The sequence below is a fragment of the Toxorhynchites rutilus genome, chromosome 1 (assembly GCF_029784135.1).
Source record: "Toxorhynchites rutilus septentrionalis strain SRP chromosome 1, ASM2978413v1, whole genome shotgun sequence".
Classification (NCBI taxonomy): domain Eukaryota; kingdom Metazoa; phylum Arthropoda; class Insecta; order Diptera; family Culicidae; genus Toxorhynchites; species Toxorhynchites rutilus.
Window position 1 is genome coordinate 101,996,952 of NC_073744.1, and position 22,430 is coordinate 102,019,381.

Here is a 22,430-nt window from a genome sequence, read left to right on the forward strand (position 1 = left end):
AAACTAAACGACACTACTAAATCAAAATACAATGGTCCAACAAAATAAAACAATACAAAGATGTGAGTCGTCTGTAAAAGGTGTCCGAAGAGATATTAAAGTCAAATAAGTCGAACACATCATTGAAACGGACTGACATAAAACGAACAGGATTGTGCAACGCATAGTTCACACTGCGTCCCTCAAGATACAAAAAGTTTCTGGTACGAAGAATACGTTCAGGCGCATACATATTAATTTGCTCCAACAGTGCAGGGCAGTCGATTTCTCCGGTCAAAAGTTTGGCGACAAACATAGCCTGAGCGTTGAAACGTCTCCTTTCCAGCGTCTCCAGTCCCAAGAGTTGGCAACGAGCCTCGTACGGTGGCAAGTTTAGTGGATCCCGCCACGGAAGATTCCGGAGAGCGTGTCGCACAAATTTCCGCTGAATAGACTCAATCCTACAAATCCAGTTAGTTTGAAACGGGCACCAGACAACTGCACTAAACTCCAGTGTAGATCGAACTAGCGAGCAGTATAGAGATCGAAGACAGTGTGGATCACGAAATTCACTTGTAATTTTATGAACGAATCTCAACTGCCGGTTGGCTTTAGCAATAATTTCGTTGAAGTGCAGTCGGAAACTGAGCGCATTATCAAGGGTCACTCCAAGGTCACGGATGTGGCTCACTCGCGACAGAACTTGACCAGAAATGGAGTAGTTAAACACTATTGGCTTGAGCTTCCGGTGAAACGAAATAGTGCTGCATTTCGAGATACTGAGCGACATCATATTCCTCAAGCACCATTCTTCAAAGCGGTTGACCAGATCCTGAAGCCTATGGCAATCTAGTGCGTTCCTGATTGCCATATAAATTTTCACATCATCAGCATAGAATAAGCGGCACCCAGTTGGAAGTATCAAGGATACTTCGTTGATGTATAGTGAGAACAACAATGGACCTAGGTTGCTTCCTTGAGGCACCCCCGAAGGATTAGAGAATGTCGCAGATTGTGCAGGTCCAATTTTGACACACATCTGTCTATCTTTCAGATACGAGTTCAACCATGTCGTTAGTCTTGATGAAATCCCGAGTTTGTTCAGCCTTGCTAGAAGGATTTTGTGATCGACGCGATCGAAAGCAGCCTTGAGGTCCATATACACTGCGTCCACCTGTGTACCTTGCTCCATATTGCGCAGACAAATGGAAACAAAGTCGACCAAATTGGTTGCGACAGACCTTTTTGGGAAAAAACCGTGCTGATCCATTGACAGATAGTTCTTGCAACAGGAAAACACAGCATCATTGACAATGATTTCGAAAACTTTTGAACAGGCGCAAAGTGATGTGATTCCTCGGTAGTTTTCTATGTTACGTTTGTCTCCTTTCTTGTGTACTGGAAACATCACTGACTGCTTCCATAGCGAAGGAAACATACTCTGCTGTAGAGAGGTGTCGAATAGAACCGATAAAGGGTAGGCAAGGCTTGGCGCACATTTTTTGAGTACACAAGAAGGGATACCGTCCGGACCGGGAGTCAAAGAATACTTCAATTTGCGGATCGCAGCCTCCACAACATCGCTGGTGACTCGGAAGATGTCAAGATTCAATACGTTGGTTTGAGTGTCTGCCGTTAGACGGCAGCAACTTGCATTTCGGAGGACGAACGGTAATTGAATGCTCGCTTGAAGTGAGTAGCGAAAAGATTGCATTTCTCGAGTGCAGTGTTAACCGAGTGGTTCACCAGAAACATGTTCACGGGCAAGCCTTTTTCCATTCTCTTGGAGTTGACAAAGGACCAGAAAAGTTTCGGGTTTCTACGGAGATTTTTCTGCATACGCCTCGTATACTGTTTATACAGGAAGCGATTGTACAAACGGTATTCGTTGCTCGTTCGGTTCAGCTCTTGCTTAGCAAACGGACAGCGCAACCTACAGAAACGCCGGAGAGCAGAGGATCGCAATCTTTTGAGTTCTCCCAGTCGTCTATTGCCCCAGATTGGTCTCCGTGCAGTCCTCCGCACAGGAACGCAATCAACGATGATACGGGTCATGACATCAGAAAACCTGGCAACGGCAGCATCCACATCCTCGATAGTCTCCAGAAATTCCCAGTCGACTTGAGCTATAGCTTGATGTAATGCTGCGAAATCAGCTTTCTGGAAATTGAAGGAAGTCAGATCTGGTACATCTTCAAAACCAGTTGGCGTCGGTAGATTGACGTCAACTTCTAGTGCTGGATGATCGGTGTCGAGCGGAGTAACTGGATCGGCAGCCTCGGTGATCGAGCACCTCGATAAAGCAGCATCATTCGCCAGCACTAGATCGAGCAAGCGGCCATTCCTGTTCGGCACTGGATTGATCTGCGTTAGACCATGGAAACAGAATCCATCGAGTAAGGCCGAGGAAGCAGTCGAAAAACGTGATCGTGAGCAGTCAACAGAAGGTGGAGCATTCGACGGGATATTCCACACTAAACCAGACTGATTGTAGTCGCCGAACGCAAATGCAACATCCTGTGCTTCAAGCTGAGAAATGATGGCTCCGATGGAATCAATATGCTTCTCAATACATCTGAGATCACCTCTCTTATCGGGTGGTAAATAAATAACACCGATACTAACGACCAAACCTTCTATCCGGATTTTGACCCAAAGCTGTTCGAGAGTATCACACACTGGAGTAGGATCAATGAAACCGCCTAACATGGATGAGACGGCTATCAAAACACCACCGCCGCGTGATTTGGAGCTGTTACGTGAATTACGATCGTTACGATAAACGGTGAACGTGTTTCCAAACAGTTGCGGAGAGAAAATACGGTCGTCTAGCCAGGTCTCCGTAAGAATGATAATGTCATAATATGATTCTGATACAGCTGCGAAGAAGTCGTCGATTTTGGTGCGCAGCCCCCGAACGTTCTGATAGTAAATCAGTAGCCGGTTAGAGTCACGTGTTACATGTCGGGGGACGTTGCGTTGCTGATGCCCTTCGATGACGTGAAGCGATGACGCGCGGTCGTGATTATTCTCCGGTGGCAGCGTGTCGTAACTGGGATTATGGGATATTTCAGGGAGTGAATAGTTGCTAATACGATGGTACTTGCCTGGAGAGGCACGGTGGAAGACCCCTTCTCCGATCCCATACACAGGACCGGGACGACTGCTGGTTACTGGTTGAAAGGACTCGACTGTGATGGGCGGATTAGGAGCTCCCATGGTGCTTGTGGCAGAATTGCGTCTCAGTATCTGGCTGCATCCCAGTGTTCGGTACGTGGGGGTAAGTTCGGGTTGTTGTGGACATTGACTGCTGCAACTAGGAGAAGTATCACGGTACGGAGATCTTGAGGAAACTGGATACTTGCCTGCCATTTCTTTTTGGAAGACCCCTTCTCCGATCCCAAACACAGGACCGGGACGGCTGCAGGTCACTGGATGGAGAGGCTCGACTGTGATGGGCAGATTAGGGGCTTCCACTGTGCGTGCGGCAAGTTTGCATCCCGGTATCTGACCTGAAGATGCGGTGCACAGTATTCCTGAAGAATGAAGCGATGGAGGTAGCGGTGATATGCCGGGTATTAAGCGTCCATCTGTACAACTGGATCTCCTTCTGATGGTTGTGGTTCCACTGGTAGAATTCGATTGATCCTGGTAATTCTGAGCTGGTTTTTTGAACGATCCTCGAATTCTCGAAATATGACATTTTCCGGCCATGAGTCTCGTGACAACGCAGAGCATCTTAATTTTGAACTGATCCCAATCTTGAAAGACACGAAGTTCATTGCGCTGAGCTCCTTGCCCTTAGGAACCAGTTTTATAACTTTAGGCTCAGTGCAAGAGCCCAAATCCAAACATTCACGAACCAGAGATGCTATTTCAGCTTCAGTCGTTTGGGGGTCGAAAGCTGAGAGATAGATCCAGAGAATATCGTCTTCAAGCGGCACTGTTTTGATTTTACCGCTCATTGGCTTGGTTCCACAGGTCCTGGTTGGCATCGTAGGGCTGGAAATAGGACTGCCGGTGTCACCGCGCCTGCGTTTAGGGGTGTTTGATTCCATAGCAGACCGTTTCGCGTTTACCCACGCTGTCGACTTGTTAGGAGCCAGTGTTTTCGCATCGACTTTTGCGGCCAAACCCTCTACAACTTGGCTAAGCTTGGCAATATCGTCCTTCAGCGAGACAATTTCCTTCGGTTCAGAACAACCGCTTGTTCCATTGTCGATCATGTTTCTGAAGCTGCTGTTTTTGAATAGTTCGGCGCAACAATTGCACATCCAAAACACATTGTTTGCATAAAGCCCCAGCTGATCCAAAAACGGGATGTCGACTTTGACACAAATCATGTGGAATGGTTTACCGCAGTATCCTTGACAAAAAATCCGGTCAGAGTTAGAAACAACTTTCTGGCAACTTTCTTGTGCACAGTACAAGCCATTGTGATGTGTAATGTTCTCTTGTCTGTGGTTTGACCAATATACAGTGGATGCAAGCTTGAGTGCAAGTTGTTTCTGCTACTAGTTAACAGATGGCGCTGTTGCCACAAAAGTGAACGATGGGACGTGTGCGATAGTTGATCGAGAGGAACAAAACAAAACAGCAAAGCACAACACTATTATCACAACAAAAGTCATTAAGCTTTATCACAAGAATTTCACTAAATTAATGTTCTCAGAGGCAATAGCTTTCACATTGAACACCGTACGTTAAATTAGATGCGGAACAACACACGTAAAACACGTAAAAATCATGCAACAAATAACTCAACGTAAACAATGATTGAGATTTGCGTCTCCGAATTTGCGACTTTTTTTTTTTTTATAAATTCGTTTATTTTTACAGGCTCAGTTGCATAAGTTTAAAGGAGCCGAAATCTTAAATATATTTTTAAAACTATATATATGAACAATTTTCTTAAATCTATGGTTAGTAATGTGGGAAACCGATTACTCGCGGTGAACTCGAGATTAGAAGGGTGACATATTTTTCTCAGGAAAAGGATGGGGTATAAGGAAATTATTACAATGTTGATAATCACACACACTCAATTCTTAAATCTATTCGTACATCTATTGTGAATTTACATTTCATTCTCCTGTTTATAGCAAGCGGACCAATTACTCATAAAGGAAGAAATGGAGGGTATAAGGATATAAGGATAATCACACACGAACATCGATAGATGTAAGGAAAACATATATTTGGGACATGTAATCAAGGTCTAACCGAGCCAACACATCTCTCACCGGCACATTGGGCTGCCTTCCTCTAGCCCGAAGGGAGTTCTCTAAATTCGATCTGGCAACAAGATACACCTCACACGACCAAACAACGTGTTCGATGTCGTGGTAGCCTCGGCCACAAACGCAGATATTGCTGCCGGCCAGATTGAAACGAAAGAGTAGCGCGTCTAACGAACAGTGATTGGACATGAGTCGGGAGAAGGTGCGAATAAAGTCCCGACTCAAGTCCAGACTTTTGAACCATGGTTTGAGGCTAACCTTAGGGATAATCGAGTGAAGCCACCGGCCCAATTCACCTTCGTTCCATTTGCGTTGCCAGTTAGCGATGGTATTTTTACGGACTAAAGAGTAAAATTCATTGAAGGCGATTTGACGCTGATAAATATCGCCTTCAATCGCACCTACCTTTGCTAATGAGTCAGCCCTCTCATTACCCGGAATTGAGCAATGAGAAGGGACCCACACAAAGGTAATGACATAACAGCGTCTGGATAAAGCACTCAAATTTTCTCGTATTCTCTCAAAGAAGTACGGCGAGTGCTTTTCCGGCCTCACTGAACGGATAGCTTCGACAGAGCTAAGACTATCCGTTACAATGTAATAGTGTTCAACAGGTCGTGAGGCGACGCTGTCCAGCGCCCAATGAATTGCTGCCAATTCAGCAATATACACTGAGCAAGGATTCTGAAGACTGTGTGAGGTGCTAAAAAATTCGTTGAACACTCCAAATCCTGTGGACTCGTTTATAGTGGACCCATCAGTAAAGTACATATTATCACAATTGATACCCCCATACTTTTCATCGAAGATCGTTGGAGCGATCCTCGATCGTTGGTAATCTGAATATCCATGGATATCTTGCTTCATGGACAGATCAAAATGCACAGAGGAATTGATGTAGTCAGGGAAACAAACACGGTTGGGAATATACGAAGAAGGATCAACCTGCATGGAGATGAATTCATGATATGAACTCATGAATCCGGAGTGAAAATTTAGCTCGATCAGCTGCTCAAAATTTCCGATCACCAATGGGTTCATGACCTTACACCGGATGAAGAACCGAAGAGATAATAAATTGAAGCGATCTTTTAGTGGGAGTAGGCCTGCCAAAACCTCGAGACTCATGGTATGCGTTGAGGGCATACATCCCAACGCGATACGGAGACAAAGATACTGAATTCGCTCGAGTTTAATGAGGTGTATTTTGGCAGCTGATTGAAAGCAGAAACTGCCATACTCCATCACTGAGAGAATAGTTGTTCGATACAACATTATAAGATCTTCGGGATGGGCTCCCCACCAGGTGCCGGTAATTGTACGGAGAAAGTTTATTCTTTGTTGACATTTTTTACTCAGATACCTAATATGGGCCCCCCAAGTACATTTGGAGTCGAACCAGACCCCAAGATACTTGAATGACATAGCATGAGTGATCGGTTTACCCAAAAGTTGAAGCTTTGGTTTTGCTGGTCTATGCTTCCTAGAAAAAACCACCATCTCTGTTTTCTCCGTGGAGAATTCGATCCCTAGCCCAATGGCCCAGGTTGAAAAATTGTTCAAAGTATCTTGTAAGGGTCCTTGCAGGTCGGATTCGTTTGATCCTACGACAGACACCACTCCATCATCTGCAAGTTGTCTTAGGCTGCAATTTTGTGTAAGGCAATTGTCGATGTCGCTTACATAGAAGTTGTACAAAAGGGGGCTTAAACATGAGCCCTGGGGGAGTCCCATGTAAGAGACCCGACTTACTGCCGAATCTCCGTGAGAAAAGTTCAAATGCTTCTCACAAAGCAAGTTATATAAAATATTATTCAATAGAGGCGGAAGACCCCGAGAGTGTAATTTGTCTGACAAAACCTCTATTGAAACAGAATCAAAGGCCCCCTTTAAGTCCAAGAATACTGAAGCCATTTGTTTTTTTCCGGCGTAAGCCATTTGAATTTCTGAAGAAAGCAACGCAAGACAATCATTCGTCCCCTTGCCCCTGCGGAACCCATATTGTGTATCTGAGAGTAGGCCATTCGTTTCAACCCATCGATCAAGGCGAAACAAGATCATTTTCTCCAACAATTTCCGTATACAAGACAGCATTGCTATTGGGCGGTACGAATTGAAGTCGGACGCGGGTTTTCCGGGTTTTTGAATAGCTATAACTCGTACTTGTCTCCAATCATCTGGAACAATATTATTCTCCAGAAACCGATTGAATAAATTCAACAAGCGATGTTTCGCCACATCAGGGAGGTTTTTCAGCAAGTTGAACTTAATTCTATCCGATCCCGGAGCAGAATTGTTACATGAAAGGAGAGCAAGAGAGAATTCTACCATCGAAAACTCGGAATCAAGATCGCACCTATCTTGTGGTATATCTCGAACAATTTTTTGCACAGGAGCGGAATCAGGACAAACCTTCCGTGCAAAATTAAAAATCCATCGATGTGAATATTCTTCGCTTTCATTCGTTGAAGAGCGATTTCTCATGTTTCGAGCCACTTTCCATAATTTTTTCATTGACGTTTCTCGTGACAAACCTCCCACGAAATTTCGCCAATAAGCACGTTTTTTCCCTTTGATTAAGTTTTCAAATTGATCTTCAAGGGCTAAATACGTTTGAAAATTTTCAGGGGTTCCACGTTTCCGAAAAGCTTTAAATGCATTCGATTTTTCTACATAAAGCTTGGAACATTGGCTATCCCACCATAGATTGGGAGGCCTTCGGGAAATGGTGGAACCTGGGATGGGTTTCGTTTGAGCGCGAACCGCGCTGTCATAGATCAAACGAGAAAGGAAGTTATACTCCTCCAATGGAGGTAAACCATCTCTGGAATTGATGGCTAGAGCAATCGCGTCCGCATATTTTTTCCAGTCAATGTGTCTTGTGAGGTCATATGCCATGTTTATAGATTCAGAAGAATTTGACCCAATGGTGATGGAAATTTTGATTGGCAAGTGATCACTACCGTTGGGGTCCTGGATTACATTCCACTTGCAATCTAACGATAGTGAATTCGAGCAAAGCGAGAGGTCAAGAGCACTTGGGTTAGCAGGAGGTTTAGGTACACGTGTTGTTTCCCCAGTGTTCAAAAGTGTCATATTGAAGCTGTTACAAAGATCATATATCAACAGTGAACGATTGTCGTCGTACTGTTCCCCCCAGGCAGTTCCGTGAGAGTTGAAGTCTCCCAAGATCAATCGTGGCTCAGGAAGGAGTGAGCACATGTCAACAAGTTGCTTGCGGCTAACCGCAGCTCTCGGAGGCCAATACAAGCTGACAATACAGAGGTCTTTTCCTCTGATGTTTGCATGACAAGCAACAGCTTCAATCCCTCCAATAGGTGGAAGGTCAATTCGAAAAAATGAGTGGCACTTATTGATCCCCAATAGCACCCCTCCGTATCTGTCATCACGGTCCAAGCGTATAATATTAAAATCGTGGAAAGAGAGATCATCTCGCGAAGAAAGCCAAGTTTCGGACAGAGCAAAAACATCACAATTGAACTTATGAATTAAAAACAGGAAGTGGGTTATATCTATGGTAGAACCGCAAGGGTGACGTAGGACTATCGTTGATTTAGAGATCATTTGTTTGAAGTTGAATCTAAATCCATCCTGAATGAATGAATAAATAAATATTTGGGTGACTTCAAAAACGAGAGTGTTACTTTGAAGACTCAAGGTTTTATGCATCCAATATTGGATACAAAAAACCTTGTTCTGAAGAATAATCTTCAGAAGCTTTCCTGTTAACTGCACTTGATTGACAAATCACAAAACCAAATGTATGTGGTCGCAGTATTATATGGATAGAAAACATTAAAATAAACTCGCTTGAATGTAATTTTCAATTCCAAGGGGAACTGGCAGATTATTTTTCAGCAACGATCATTTCTTTCCAGGTTTCCTCTCGATAACCTGAAACGAAAAGAGTTGCGCGCGTGTATGTGTGTGTGTGTGGCGGCTGCTTCTATGTCTTCCCGAGGAACCGTATTTCGATGCTGATACTCTCTTGGTCACTTTCTCTTCTCCTTCTGATCGATCGGCTTTTCTGCGCTCCCTCACAGTTAAAACAAACTGATTGCATTTCAGGTCAGGTCAAGCCAGGTAATGAATACCTCGATCCCTCGCCGTTCAGCTCGTTCAGTAACGATGTTGTCTTGTCGATGTCCTCAGGCGTCATGCACAAATTACGTAACGCAAAAATCCGGATTTTGAACCTCCCCCCCCCTTTCGTAACGCAATTTCCTATCTCTAATAAACAGCTAATTACACTTGATTGAAAAATTACGAAATCAAATGTATTTGGTCGCTGTGTTCGCCATATAATTAGAAAACATTAAAATAAACTCTTTCGCATGGATGTATTCTTCAATTCCCAGGGAACTGGCAGATTATTTTTCAGCAACGATTAGATCTTTCCGGAATTTTCTCGATGCTGTATGGCATCCAAACGAAAATTCTCGTTTCAGTTTGGCCTGCAATAAACTTTTCTGAACTCTAATCCATCAAATTTGGAGCCCTGAAAAGGTCCGTTGATTATATGCTAAGCTAATATAGCACCCTCTCCTTGGATTCGACGGGCCAGCTGAATGTCCTTGGGCATGATGTGACGCGTTTTACGTGGATAGCACACAAATTTGTATCTTCGAATAAGCCTCCTGCAGCTTCATAACCGCGGAACTTTGGAAGCGCAAGTCGGTTTTGAAGTCCTGAGCAATTCCACGATCCAAAAGCTGCAAAGGTAGCTTGCGGATCAGCAATTCGGTCGACTTCCGATAGCGATGAATTTCACGCAAAGTTCCCGGTCGATAGCGATGTGGCTTCTTCACCTATCCTGCGGCTGGTGCGCTTATCCGAGCTGCTTTCGTGTGACTTACCACTGAAAGACTAACTAGCTATCTGCTTGGTCCCAAACAAACGAGTCGTCACGGTGCGAGAGTAGAGTAAGAAATGAACGAAAGCAAAGGAAGCGTCATTTTATAACCTGTTTTCGAAGCTATCATTAAGTTATTGAAACAATTTTCCGACTCAATAAATAGCAATCATATAACTCTTGGACATTTTATCTTTTGTATGAAATGATTATCACTGTTCCGTTGATCCGAAGCAGAATGAATCACGCTTGAAGAAGGAATGGATTTTTTCTTGGAATTTACTCAGCAAAAATAATGCCCTTTCCCAACACTTACAAACGACAAACGGTAAACAGTTTCATCAAAGTGATTTCTTCGATATGGGGATATATTCACTACATCATGTCATGTATTTCATATTCTTCATTATGAAATCCATATCCATGGCACCTATCGGTATTGAATTATCATCGACACCACGATTTTCGCTAAATGCTCCTTTCAGTTCGGCCTGTAAAAAACTTTTCTGAACTCTAATCCATCAAATTTGGAGCCCTGAAAAGGGCTGTTGATTATATGCTAAGCTAATATAGCACGCTCTCCTCGGATACGATGGGCAAGCTGGATGTCCTTGGGCATGATGTGACGCGTTTTGCATGGATAGCACACAAATTGGTATCTTCGAATAAGCCTCCTGCAGCGTCATAACCGCGGAACTTTGGAAGCGCAAGTCGGTTTTGAAGTCCTGAGCAATTCCACGAACCAAATGCTGCAAAGGTAGCTTGCGGATCAGCAATTCGGTCGACTTCTGATAGCGACGAATTTCATGCGAAGTTCCCGGTCGATAGCGATGTGGCTTCTTCACACTTCCTGCGGCTGGTGCGCTTATCCGAGCTGCTTTCGTGGTGCCTTACCGCCGAAGGACTAACGAGCTGTCTGCTTAGTCCCGATGAAACAAGTCCTCACGGTGCGAGAGTAGAGTAAGAAATGAACGAAAGCAAGGGAAGTGTCATTTTATAAAACATAAAAGAATCGAATGTAAACCCCACCCTCTTTATTGTATAAGCTTACTGTATACTCACGAATATAATAAGGGTGGGATTTAGATTCTATACTTTTATGGTTTATAAAATGACGCTTCCTTTGCTTTCGTTCATTTCTTACTCTACTCTCGCACCGTGACGACTCGTTTGTTTGGGACCAAGCAGATAGCTAGTTAGTCTTTCAGTGGTAAGGCACACGAAAGCAGCTCGGATAAGCGCACCAGCCGCAGGATAGGTGAAGAAGCCACATCGCTATCGACCGGGAACTTTGCGTGAAATTCATCGCTATCAGAAGTCGACCGAATTGCTGATCCGCAAGCTACCTTTGCAGCATTTGGTTCGTGGAATTGCTCAGGACTTCAAAACCGACTTGCGCTTCCAAAGTTCCGCGGTTATGACGCTGCAGGAGGCTTATTCGAAGATACCAATTTGTGTGCTATCCATGCAAAACGCGTCACATCATGCCCAAGGACATCCAGCTTGCCCATCGTATCCGAGGAGAGCGTGCTATATTAGCTTAGCATATAATCAACGGCCCTTTTCAGGGCTCCAAATTTGATGGATTAGAGTACAGAAAAGTTTTTTACAGGCCGAACTGAAAGGAGCATTTAGCGAAAATCGTGGTTTCGATAATAATTCGTTACCGATAGGTGCCATGGATATGGATTTCTTAATGAAGAATATGAAATACATGACATGATGTAGTGAATATATCCGAAGAAATCACTTTGGTGAAACTGCATTATAAAAATATTTGTGTACGAATGCCGCAATCGATAGTCGACTCTAATTTGCGCTGGGTAATTTCCTCGGAGAACTCGATTCCTCCTTTGAACATTAATAATCTCTTTCTGGCAAAACGATGTGGTATGAATCACATTATTTGAATGATAGAATGAAGAAGTTTTCTGCCACTTTCCTTCAACCTCCAAACGTATCTTTCTGCCGTTTGTCGTTTTCGCGTTCGCTAATCCTTTCTCACCACACCCATTTCTCGTTTGAGAAATTGTTGAGTAAACATTGTTTACCAGTGCGCGTAGAGCGGGAATTCCTAAAGATTCATTGCACCTCTAATAAATTGCCAAAAGACGTGGTCTTACGTTGATCGCACTTGATTGAAAAAATCCAAAACGAAATGTATTTGGTCGCAGCATTATATGAGTAGAAAGCAAATAATCGCTCGAAAATGGCTTGATTTTCGCGATGTGAAACATTTTCCGTTTTTCATGTTATGCATCCAATATTGGATACGAAAATTTCCACTGATGGGGAAAAAAAATATTCAGAAGCTTTCCTGTTAATTGCGATTGATTGAAAAATAACAAAACCAAATGTATTTGGTTGCAGTGTTATATGGATAGAAAACATTAAAATAAACTATTTCGCATGAATGTATTTTTCAATTCCCAGGGGAACTGGCAGATTATTTTTCAGCAACGATGATAGCAACGAGAATTCCGCGCGTGTATGTGTGTGTGTGTGGCGGCTGCTCCGATGTTTCAAGCGGAACCGTGGCATCACTCTCCTCCTGATGGATTCCCTTTTGGCCTTAGGTGCACAAACAGGCTCTTGGTGACACCGTTCATCAGCGTTTTCATGATAAACGAAATTAGCTCCACAACAACAGCGACAACATGCTCCAATCGCTGTTCAATCATAACTGAGTGGGTTTACGAGCGGCGCTCGCTTATATACCGATTTTTGATTTCAATAGCCTGTTTTGAAAGCAATTTTAAGACTATTGAAACAAGTTTTTGGATGAAAAAGTAACAAGTATATGACGCGTAGACATTTTATCTTTCAAATGAAGTATTTATCATACCATTTCGTTCAGTTGTTTAAGACCTATTAACGCTCAAAATCTCGGTCTCCAGCGTAACGCTTTCGTTCTCGAAACTTTGGTTTTACACTCCGGTATAGAAATGAAAGACGTAGTCCTACGTCAAAATTTGAATGTATCCAATTTAGGGATAAGACTACGACAATTCCACTGTAAAACAGTGATATCTCCGACCTCTCTATTTGAATTAGACATCAAGAGAGATAATCATTGCAAGGAGGGGCCATGTTTGCATCAATTGTTGCAAAATTGTCTTTAATACTGGAAGCATTGATATGACAATGGTTCTGATGGAGTCGGAAACATTAAAGCATGTGAAGATTTGAGCCACAAGGTAAGTCAACTTTATAAATCCCGATTGGGAAGTTGAACTTGACGGTAAAATAGGGACAGTTGGGGTTTTTGATGTTCCTTCGAGTGCTGGGTCGTTCGAAGGTGAATTATTCCCACGGAAGCCAGGAGGAACCTGATTTTGCTTGTCCGCTGCACTCGATTTTTTAGGCATGCTAACAGAGGGTATAACCGGAGGGGCTTGTACTTGAACTTTGGGAGTGGTCACATTTTTGCGCCGGGGATTCCCTTGGAAGATGTACGGTGTGCCCTCGTTAGCTGTATCCGCTTCCATTTCGTCAACTGGCAGCGAAGCGAAGACATTGTTTGCGGTTAAAGGTTGTTGCTGTTGGGCCAATGGAGAAGCGCCCTTTAAAATTTCCGCAAAAGTGCGCTTCGAGCGTTCCTTTAAAGAGCGCTTCTGCTTCTCCCAGCGACTCTTGTAAGTTTCACAAGCCGAGAGCACGTGCGGAGTTCCTCCGCAATATGGACACTTTTGCTCAATCGCACTGCAGGATTTGTCCACATGTTGCTCTCCGCAAGTGGCACAGCGCTCCTTGTTGGCGCAGTAAGCTGCTGTGTGACCAACTGACTTGCATTTCAGGCAAGTCATGGGCTTTGGCACGAAGAGTCGCAGCGGTAGCCTCAATTTGTCCACCATAACGTAGTCAGGGAGGGCGGAGCCAGCAAAAGTGACTCTAAACGAGTCGGACGGCGTAAATTTCGATTCTTTCCCTTCCTGGGAGACTTTGCCGAGTTGTCGGCATTCTAAGATTTTAACCTTAATCAAAGGCAGCTTTTTAAATCTGCCATCTCCTTCCATAATTGATTTGCACGTCAGACCCGTTTCGGTTATCACCCCCGAGATTTCTACGTCATGGGAAGGCACGTAGACACGATATTCCAGGGTAAACCTCTGGTCGACGACAATACCGTTTGCGTCTTTCCGATCAGCTACGACAACACGCAGTTTGGTCGGTCTAACCTTCGAAATTTCTGTCACGGAGGAGTATCTTGCCAGATCTTTCATGATCTGAATAACATTAAGTGCTTTTCCGTTTGGCTTAGGCCTGAAGAAAACAACCCACGGACCAGTTCCAGGTGCATCTTCAGGATAGACCTTGACACGTGGAGAGAAGACTACAGGACGAGAAGGAGATGACGAGGATTGAAGGGGATCGGGGACAACAGGATGGGGAGGCGAAATCTGAGCTGTTGTAGGAGCGAGGGGGGTTGGAGAGGAGGTATTTGCAGGTTTTTTAGAGGGGGGCTTGCTAGAGTTAGCAGACTCGTCCCCGGACGAAACATCCTCTGATGTAGGAACGCGTTTAAGTGTCTTCGCTGTTCCTTTATTAGAACTTTTTTCAACCAGAGGGGAGTCATCATCAGAGATCTCCATATCTGGAGATCCTCCCCCTCCTTCTGCCATTCTGTAATTCGTACTTATATTCTAATAATTTGTTTTTAATAATAATAATAATAATTAAAAAAAAAATTAAAAAAAAAATAAATCTTATATCTTATTTATTTCTATTCACCACAATGCACCCCAGTGCTGATGAACTGGCAACCGCTGCTTGCTTCTCAATCGGAGCGCTTGAGCGCTCGGCACTATCACACACCACTAAGAAGTGATGCTCTCCTTCACACTGCTGTAAGTTAGCAGCGAATCGCGCTGGTATTGTGTGCGTGCAACTGACCACCGATGTCCGACTTCGACTGCGATGGCGACAAATCGGCGATAACTGAAAGCCGGCTGGCCTTGCCAGGCTTTGACGATTCAGCCTTTCTCACCAATTCCGAGTTCACACTGCGTTCCACGATATCTCGAACAATTCGAAAACGCGCGAAAAAAGCACACCCGGGCGACAAAAAAAAAAATAATAACAGCCAACGGTAACCGAAAACAATGCTTCAACGGAGACGCTCACAGCACACGACCGGTTACTCGAAGCTTATGCCGAAGAATGTTGAATTTGCGACTTGAATGTAACCATTTCAATAACGTGTTGGCATATAAAACCAAGGGTAAACAAGATTAATGCAATCACTTGGATTCCTCAGAGTAATGGTGTTTTTGCAGGCGACTTCATTTTGGTGGGTGATTTGATGCGATCTGTCACGCTGGAGGTAATTTTGAGAAGATCGCTCGCGACTATTAACCAAATTGGATGACAGTGATTTCCTCGGGCGGATAACAGAACAATCTATTTGTTTGCCTAAAAGATGGCTAAGTAGGATTTCCGTAGCTCTGTTTATAATACGAACAATTTTTGTTTTTATTTGAAGGGCCGCAGCAACGGACGACGAACGATAGCAAGTACCAAAGGTTGCTCAATGCGATCTCGGTGATATGGTGAATGTATTCCGCCACGGTTCGCTCGTGATGCAAAACTTTGGTGAGCGAACGACGGCGACAACGGGTTGTGTGCTATTTGGCATAGTCAGCGATGCAATTGGTCTGGTCACACAAATACCACCCGATTATTATGAATTATGAATTTTTTCGAATATTACAGGGAAATTTGACTGACACAATCAAATCTGTTGAAAATTGCAGATCGACGTGGATGGAACTAAGAAGGAAGCGGCCGTACATGATACAATCAAGATTATAGAAGACCTAACATGGATACATTAGGATGTCTAGTGTTGATCATTATTATTGAATGGATGCTATCAGTTGTTTTCAGGTTGACAAAACGAGAAGTTACAATTTTTTCTGAAAAAGTTGATTAATAAATCAACTCATTCAAAGAGAGATGTTCGAACTGGCTGCTGGACGAAGATCGAGCAAGCTCATGAATTTCAGCAATGGTCGCGAATAATTTCATGTTTGTAGGGTAATAAAGAAATTTCAGTGAACGTATTGTTTACTACACATTATTTTAATTCGAATAGTCATGAATATTGTATTGGAGAAATATTAAAATATGTTATGGGATACAATTTATATTTCATTCAAAGTAATCAGGTATACCTATGAGGTTGGATATTTCCTAGCGTTCGTATTTTCTCATCGGACTTGACACTTTCAAGTGTCAAATCATATTCTGAAGAAATGTCGACCCTACGAATTAATAAATAAGTTAGTGATCTTGGAATTCGATCATATTACTTATTCTTATTCGACAGCTTCTTTCGCTCAAGCTGATCCTGCAGCGCGATGCCTTTCTTGAACTCTTCCTCAAGCGAACGTATTATGCCACCACCACCGTGGCTTTCATCACTGAGCAGAACTGAAAGACCAGTTGTACCCGCAGATGACAACAGGAAAATGTTGCTGCTGTTGGTGCAACTGAAGCTGGTGGTGGTTTCCCACTAAAGCATATGTGGATTGGAATGGGTGACCATTTGGGCGAATAGGTGCCACCACTATCGTCCGGACCCTCCTGAGACTAACGCTATCGAAAACTATCGAAACCTCCATCACTTGTGTTGTATCCAGAATCGAAGTGAGCACGTCTGTTCCGGGTACCGTCCAACAGGCTACCGGAGGAATTTTTCGTCGAGCGCCGACCTCCGTAAGGTAGTTTTTAGGCAATATACAAGATGCTAACGCTTGGTTTTGCAGAAAATATTTAGCGATTGTAGTGTCAAAAAATATCAAAGCGAAAAAAAATTAACATTCGTTTCTATAATTTACAATCGTCTTATAATAATAAACTTGATGGGAAAACCTAACGACAAATCAATCGGTGCAATTTTGCAGAATATAAATTAGATAGTGAGAATTTGTATCGAAATTCCGCTTGCATAAAAAATATAACAATGATGGAACGAAGCACGTTATTAAGAAAAACCACAAACATATAAAAATACAATCATGAGGAACGGTAATACATAGTACAAAAGACGGGTGGGTAATGTCGGGGACATAACCGGAGTGACGTAGGACTATACAAAGGGGACAGCTTTTGTTAAATATATATTTTAAATACAGTCAACTCTCCCTAACTCGATATCCAAAGGGACCATCGAGTTAGGGAGGTATCGAGATACAGAACATTTTTTCCTAATTTTTGACGTAGGACTACGTCTTTCATTTCTATACCGGGGTGTAAAATCAAAGTTTCGAAAACGAAAGCGTTACGCCGGAGACCGAGATTTTGAGCGTTAATAGCTCCTAAACAACTGAACGAAATGGTATGATAAACAATTCATTCGAAAGATAAAATGTCTACGCGTTATATACTTGTTACTTTTTGATCCAAAAACTTGTTTCAATAGTCTTAAAATTGCTTTCAAAACAGGCTATTGAAATCACCAATCGGTATATAAGCGAGCGGCGCTCGGAAATCCACTCAGTTCTAATTGAACAGCGATTGGAGCATGTTGTCGCTGTTGCGGTGAAGCTCTTTATTTATCATGAAAGCGCGGATGAACGGTGTCACCAAGAGCCTGTTTGTGCACCCTATGCCAGAAGGGAATCTATCAGGAGGAGAGTGATGCCACAAACGGTTCCCTGGGAAGACATCGCTACACACACATACACGCGCGGCTATTAACAGGTGGTTATCGAGTTGGCATTAACCACTGGTGGGCTTCCAGTATCGAGGAAAATGTGGAAATATCTAATCGTTACTGAGAATAATCTGCCAGTTCCTCTGGGAATTTTCCAAATATATTCATGTGAAAGAGTTTAATTGAATGTTTTCTATCCATGTTACACTGTGACCAAATATGTTTCAATCAAGTGCTATTAACAGGTGATTATCGAGTTGGCATTAACCAATGGTGGGCTTCCAGTATCGAGGAAAATGTGGAAATATCTAATCGTTATTGAAAATAATCTGCCAGTTCCTTTGGGAATTTTCAAAATATATTCATGTGAAAGAGTTTAATTGAATGTTTTCTATCCATGTAACACTGTGACCAAATACATTTGGTTTTGTGGTTTTTCAATCAATCGCAATTAACAGGATAGCTTCAGAAGATTATTCTTCCCCATCAGTAGGATATTTCCGTATCCAATATTGTATGCGCCCGCAATCGATTATTGCTCAGTCGTCGAAAGTTCCGAGCTCAGAGAGTTCATTCCCCTCTAGTTTGCCTTCCAAATTGCCATCGTAAACCACACCTTCTCTCGGTTCAATCACACACAAAAAGCATACTTAAGCGATATTCTGGTGGTGAGACACATTCATTTTTCGTGAGGACATCGACAAGACAACATCGTTGCCTAACGTGCTGGAGGAGGTGGACGGCGAAGGATCGACACATACACGCGCAGAACTCTTTCCGTTAGGATGCCATTCAGCATCGAGAAAGTTCCGGAAAGATCTAATCATTGCTGGAAAATAATCTGCCAGTTCCTTTGGGAATTTTCAAAATATATTCATGTGAAAGAGTTTAATTGAATGTTTTCTATCCATGTTACACTGTGACCAAATATGTTTCAACCAAGTGCTATTAACAGGTGGTTATCGAGTTGGCATTAACCACTGGTGGGCTTCCAGTATCGAGGAAAATGTGGAAATATCTAATCGTTACTGAAAATAATCTGCCAGTTCCTCTGGGAATTTTCAAAATATATTCATGTGAAAGAGTTTAATTGAATGTTTTCTATCCATGTAACACTGTGACCAAATATGTTTCAATCAAGTGCTATTAACAGGTGGTTATCGAGTTGGCATTAACCACTGGTGGGCTTCCAGTATCGAGGAAAATGTGGAAATAACTAATCGTTACTGAAAATAATCTGCCAGTTCCTCTGGGAATTTTCAAAATATATTCATGTGAAAGAGTTTAATTGAATGTTTTCTATCCATGTTACACCGTGACCAAATATGTTTCAATCAAGTGCTATTAACAGATGGTTATCGAGTTGGCATTAACCACTGGTGGGCTTCCAGTATCGAGGAAAATGTGGAAATAACTAATCGTTACTGAAAATAATCTGCCAGTTCCTCTGGGAATTTTCAAAATATATTCATGTGAAAGAGTTTAATTGAATGTTTTCTATCCATGTAACACTGTGACCAAATATGTTACAATCAAGTGCTATTAACAGGTGGTTATCGAGTTGGCATTAACCACTGGTGGGCTTCCAGTATCGAGGAAAATGTGGAAATATCTAATCGTTACTGAAAATAATCTGCCAGTTCCTTTGGGCATTTTCAAAATATATTCATGTGAATGAGTTTATTTGAATGTTTTCTTTCCATGTAACACTGTGACCAAATATGTTTCAATCAAGTGCTATTAACAGGTGGTTATCGAGTTGGCATTAACCACTGGTGGGCTTCCAGTATCGAGGAAAATGTGGAAATATCTAATCGTTACTGAAAATAATCTGCCAGTTCCTTTGGGAATTTTCAAAATATATTCATGTGAAAGAGTTTAATTGAATGTTTTCTATCCATGTAACACTGTGACCAAATACATTTGGTTTTGTGGTTGTTCAATCAATCGCAATCAACAGGATAGCTTCTGAAGATTATTCTTCCCCATCAGTAGGATATTTCCGTATCCAATATTGGATGCATAAAACCTTGTGCCTCCAACGTAACGCTCTCGTTTTCGAAGTTCTCCAAATATTCATTCATTCAGAATGAATTCAGATTCAACTTCATACAAATGATCTCTATATCAACGAGAGTCCTACGTCACCCTTGCGGTTATACCATAGATATAACCCACTTCCTGTTTTTTTATTTGTAATTATTAATGGTATGTATGAATCAACAGATTCATACTAAACTTGATTGTTTCTATCAATTAAATTAAAGCTCTCTAACCTCTCTACAATTTGTTCTTTGACGCCCAACTTCTATCTCTCTTAATTTCGCTGCAATATCGATATAAACAATTCCTGATGAAGATTCAATCAAAATCTTCAAAAATCGCGATTTTTAACCCACTGTACTTATAAAAGCCACTTAAATTTCACCTTAATGCTGAAAGGTTAATTTTTTTTCTTGAAATTATTCATATTTCAATTATAAAAAAAACCTTTTTTTTTCAAACTGTATACAATCGAGTCCTAAATTTTACATAATCAAATCATATATAATCGAGTTTGTATATAATCGAGTCCGACTTGCATGAGGCACTAGGTTAACAAAGAAAATATTGATTAAGTATGTTACTCAAACTGAATTGTAACGATCACGCAGGAACTGTTCAATCACAAAGAAATGTTCGAATAGTTTCACAGGAACATTTTCAGTTGATTTCAATATTCCGGACATATTCTTCAGGTTTGATTAAACGTTCGAATTAACATCTCAATAGAACTACTATCTTCAGCGTTTTTCTCAGGTTTTTCAACACTTTCCAGTATATCGGTATCTGGCATCAGATCACAGCAAATCACGTTTTGGTCCTTTTTGCACTAATTATTAAAAGACATTGAGCAATCGAACGGTATTGTACCGTCGACATCGCTCACGACACATTAATTATGCCAGCGGAATATCACTCCCGTCCATGTTGGTTGTGCTTTAAAGTTAGGATTTCCCAGTTTCTGGACAAACTCTCAAGCCATATCCCGAAGAATAGAAGAGGGGTAAATTATTTTGTCTAGCTTGACAAGACAAAAATTCATTGACCGCTCCAGCTTCTCGATTCTGACCAACCTTATATGCTTTTGGTCTAGATACAATTTTCCATTCCGATTCCATTTTGACGTAGGACTACGTCTTTCATTTCTATACCGGGGTGTAAAATCAAAGTTTCGAAAACGAAAGCGTTACGCCGGAGACCGAGATTTTGAGCGTTAATAGCTCCTAAACAACTGAACGAAATGGTATGATAAACAATTCATTCGAAAGATAAAATGTCTACGCGTTATATACTTGTTACTTTTTGATCCAAAAACTTGTTTCAATAGTCTTAAAATTGCTTTCAAAACAGGCTATTGAAATCACCAATCGGTATATAAGCGAGCGGCGCTCGGAAATCCACTCAGTTCTAATTGAACAGCGATTGGAGCATGTTGTCGCTGTTGCGGTGAAGCTCTTTATTTATCATGAAAGCGCGGATGAACGGTGTCACCAAGAGCCTGTTTGTGCACCCTATGCCAGAAGGGAATCTATCAGGAGGAGAGTGATGCCACAAACGGTTCCCTGGGAAGACATCGCTACACACACATACACGCGCGGCTATTAACAGGTGGTTATCGAGTTGGCATTAACCACTGGTGGGCTTCCAGTATCGAGGAAAATGTGGAAATATCTAATCGTTACTGAGAATAATCTGCCAGTTCCTCTGGGAATTTTCCAAATATATTCATGTGAAAGAGTTCAATTGAATGTTTTCTATCCATGTAACACTGTGACCAAATACATTTGGTTTTGTGGTTTTTCAATCAATCGCAATTAACAGGATAGCTTCAGAAGATTATTCTTCCCCATCAGTAGGATATTTCCGTATCCAATATTGTATGCGCCCGCAATCGATTATTGCTCAGTCGCCGAAAGTTCCGAGCTCAGAGAGTTCATTCCCCTCTAGTTTGCCTTCCAAATTGCCATCGTAAACCACACCTTCTCTCGGTTCAATCACACACAAAAAGCATACTTAAGCAATATTCTGGTGGTGAGACACATTCATTTTTCGTGAGGACATCGACAAGACAACGTTGCCTAACGTGCTGGAGGAGGTGGACGGCGAAGGATCGACACATACACGCGCAGAACTCTTTCCGTTAGGATGCCATTCAGCATCGAGAAAGTTCCGGAAAGATCTAATCATTGCTGGAAAATAATCTGCCAGTTCCTTTGGGAATTTTCAAAATATATTCATGTGAAAGAGTTTAATTGAATGTTTTCTATCCATGTAACACTGTGACCAAATATGTTTCAATCAAGTGCTATTAACAGGTGGTTATCGAGTTGGCATTAACCACTGGTGGGCTTCCAGTATCGAGGAAAATGTGGAAATATCTAATCGTTACTTAAAATAATCTGCCAGTTCCTTTGGGAATTTTCAAAATATATTCATGTGAAAGAGTTTAATTGAATGTTTTCTATCCATGTTACACTGTGACCAAATATGTTTCAATCAAGTGCTATTAACAGGTGGTTATCGAGTTGGCATTAACCACTGGTGGACTTCCAGTATCGAGGAAAATGTGGAAATATCTAATCGTTACTGAAAATAATCTGCCAGTTCCTTTGGGAATTTTCAAAATATATTCATGTGA

General features: G+C 42.1%; 2 protein-coding genes and 1 long non-coding RNA gene across 3 annotated transcripts; 1 reads left to right on the forward strand and 2 right to left on the reverse strand.

The window, feature by feature from the left end:
* Positions 1-1,614: 1,614 nt before the first annotated feature.
* On the reverse strand, positions 1,615-3,351 carry LOC129761247 (uncharacterized). The gene has a single exon (XM_055758961.1). It carries the CDS (start codon positions 3,349-3,351, stop codon positions 1,615-1,617), a length of 1,737 nt encoding a protein of 578 aa, XP_055614936.1.
* Positions 3,352-3,429: 78 nt separating this feature from the next.
* LOC129765446 (uncharacterized) lies at positions 3,430-4,264 on the reverse strand. The gene is made up of 2 exons (XM_055765780.1): positions 3,938-4,264; positions 3,430-3,883 (listed from the first exon to the last, which is right to left on the reverse strand). Exons 1-2 carry the CDS (start codon positions 4,251-4,253, stop codon positions 3,558-3,560), a joined length of 642 nt encoding a protein of 213 aa, XP_055621755.1. The 5' UTR covers positions 4,254-4,264; the 3' UTR covers positions 3,430-3,557.
* Positions 4,265-15,298: 11,034 nt separating this feature from the next.
* LOC129765459 (uncharacterized) lies at positions 15,299-16,057 on the forward strand. Its single transcript, XR_008741438.1, has 4 exons — positions 15,299-15,313; positions 15,369-15,519; positions 15,575-15,744; positions 15,805-16,057. It is a non-coding gene; the product is annotated as an uncharacterized LOC129765459 (long non-coding RNA).
* Positions 16,058-22,430: the final 6,373 nt, after the last annotated feature.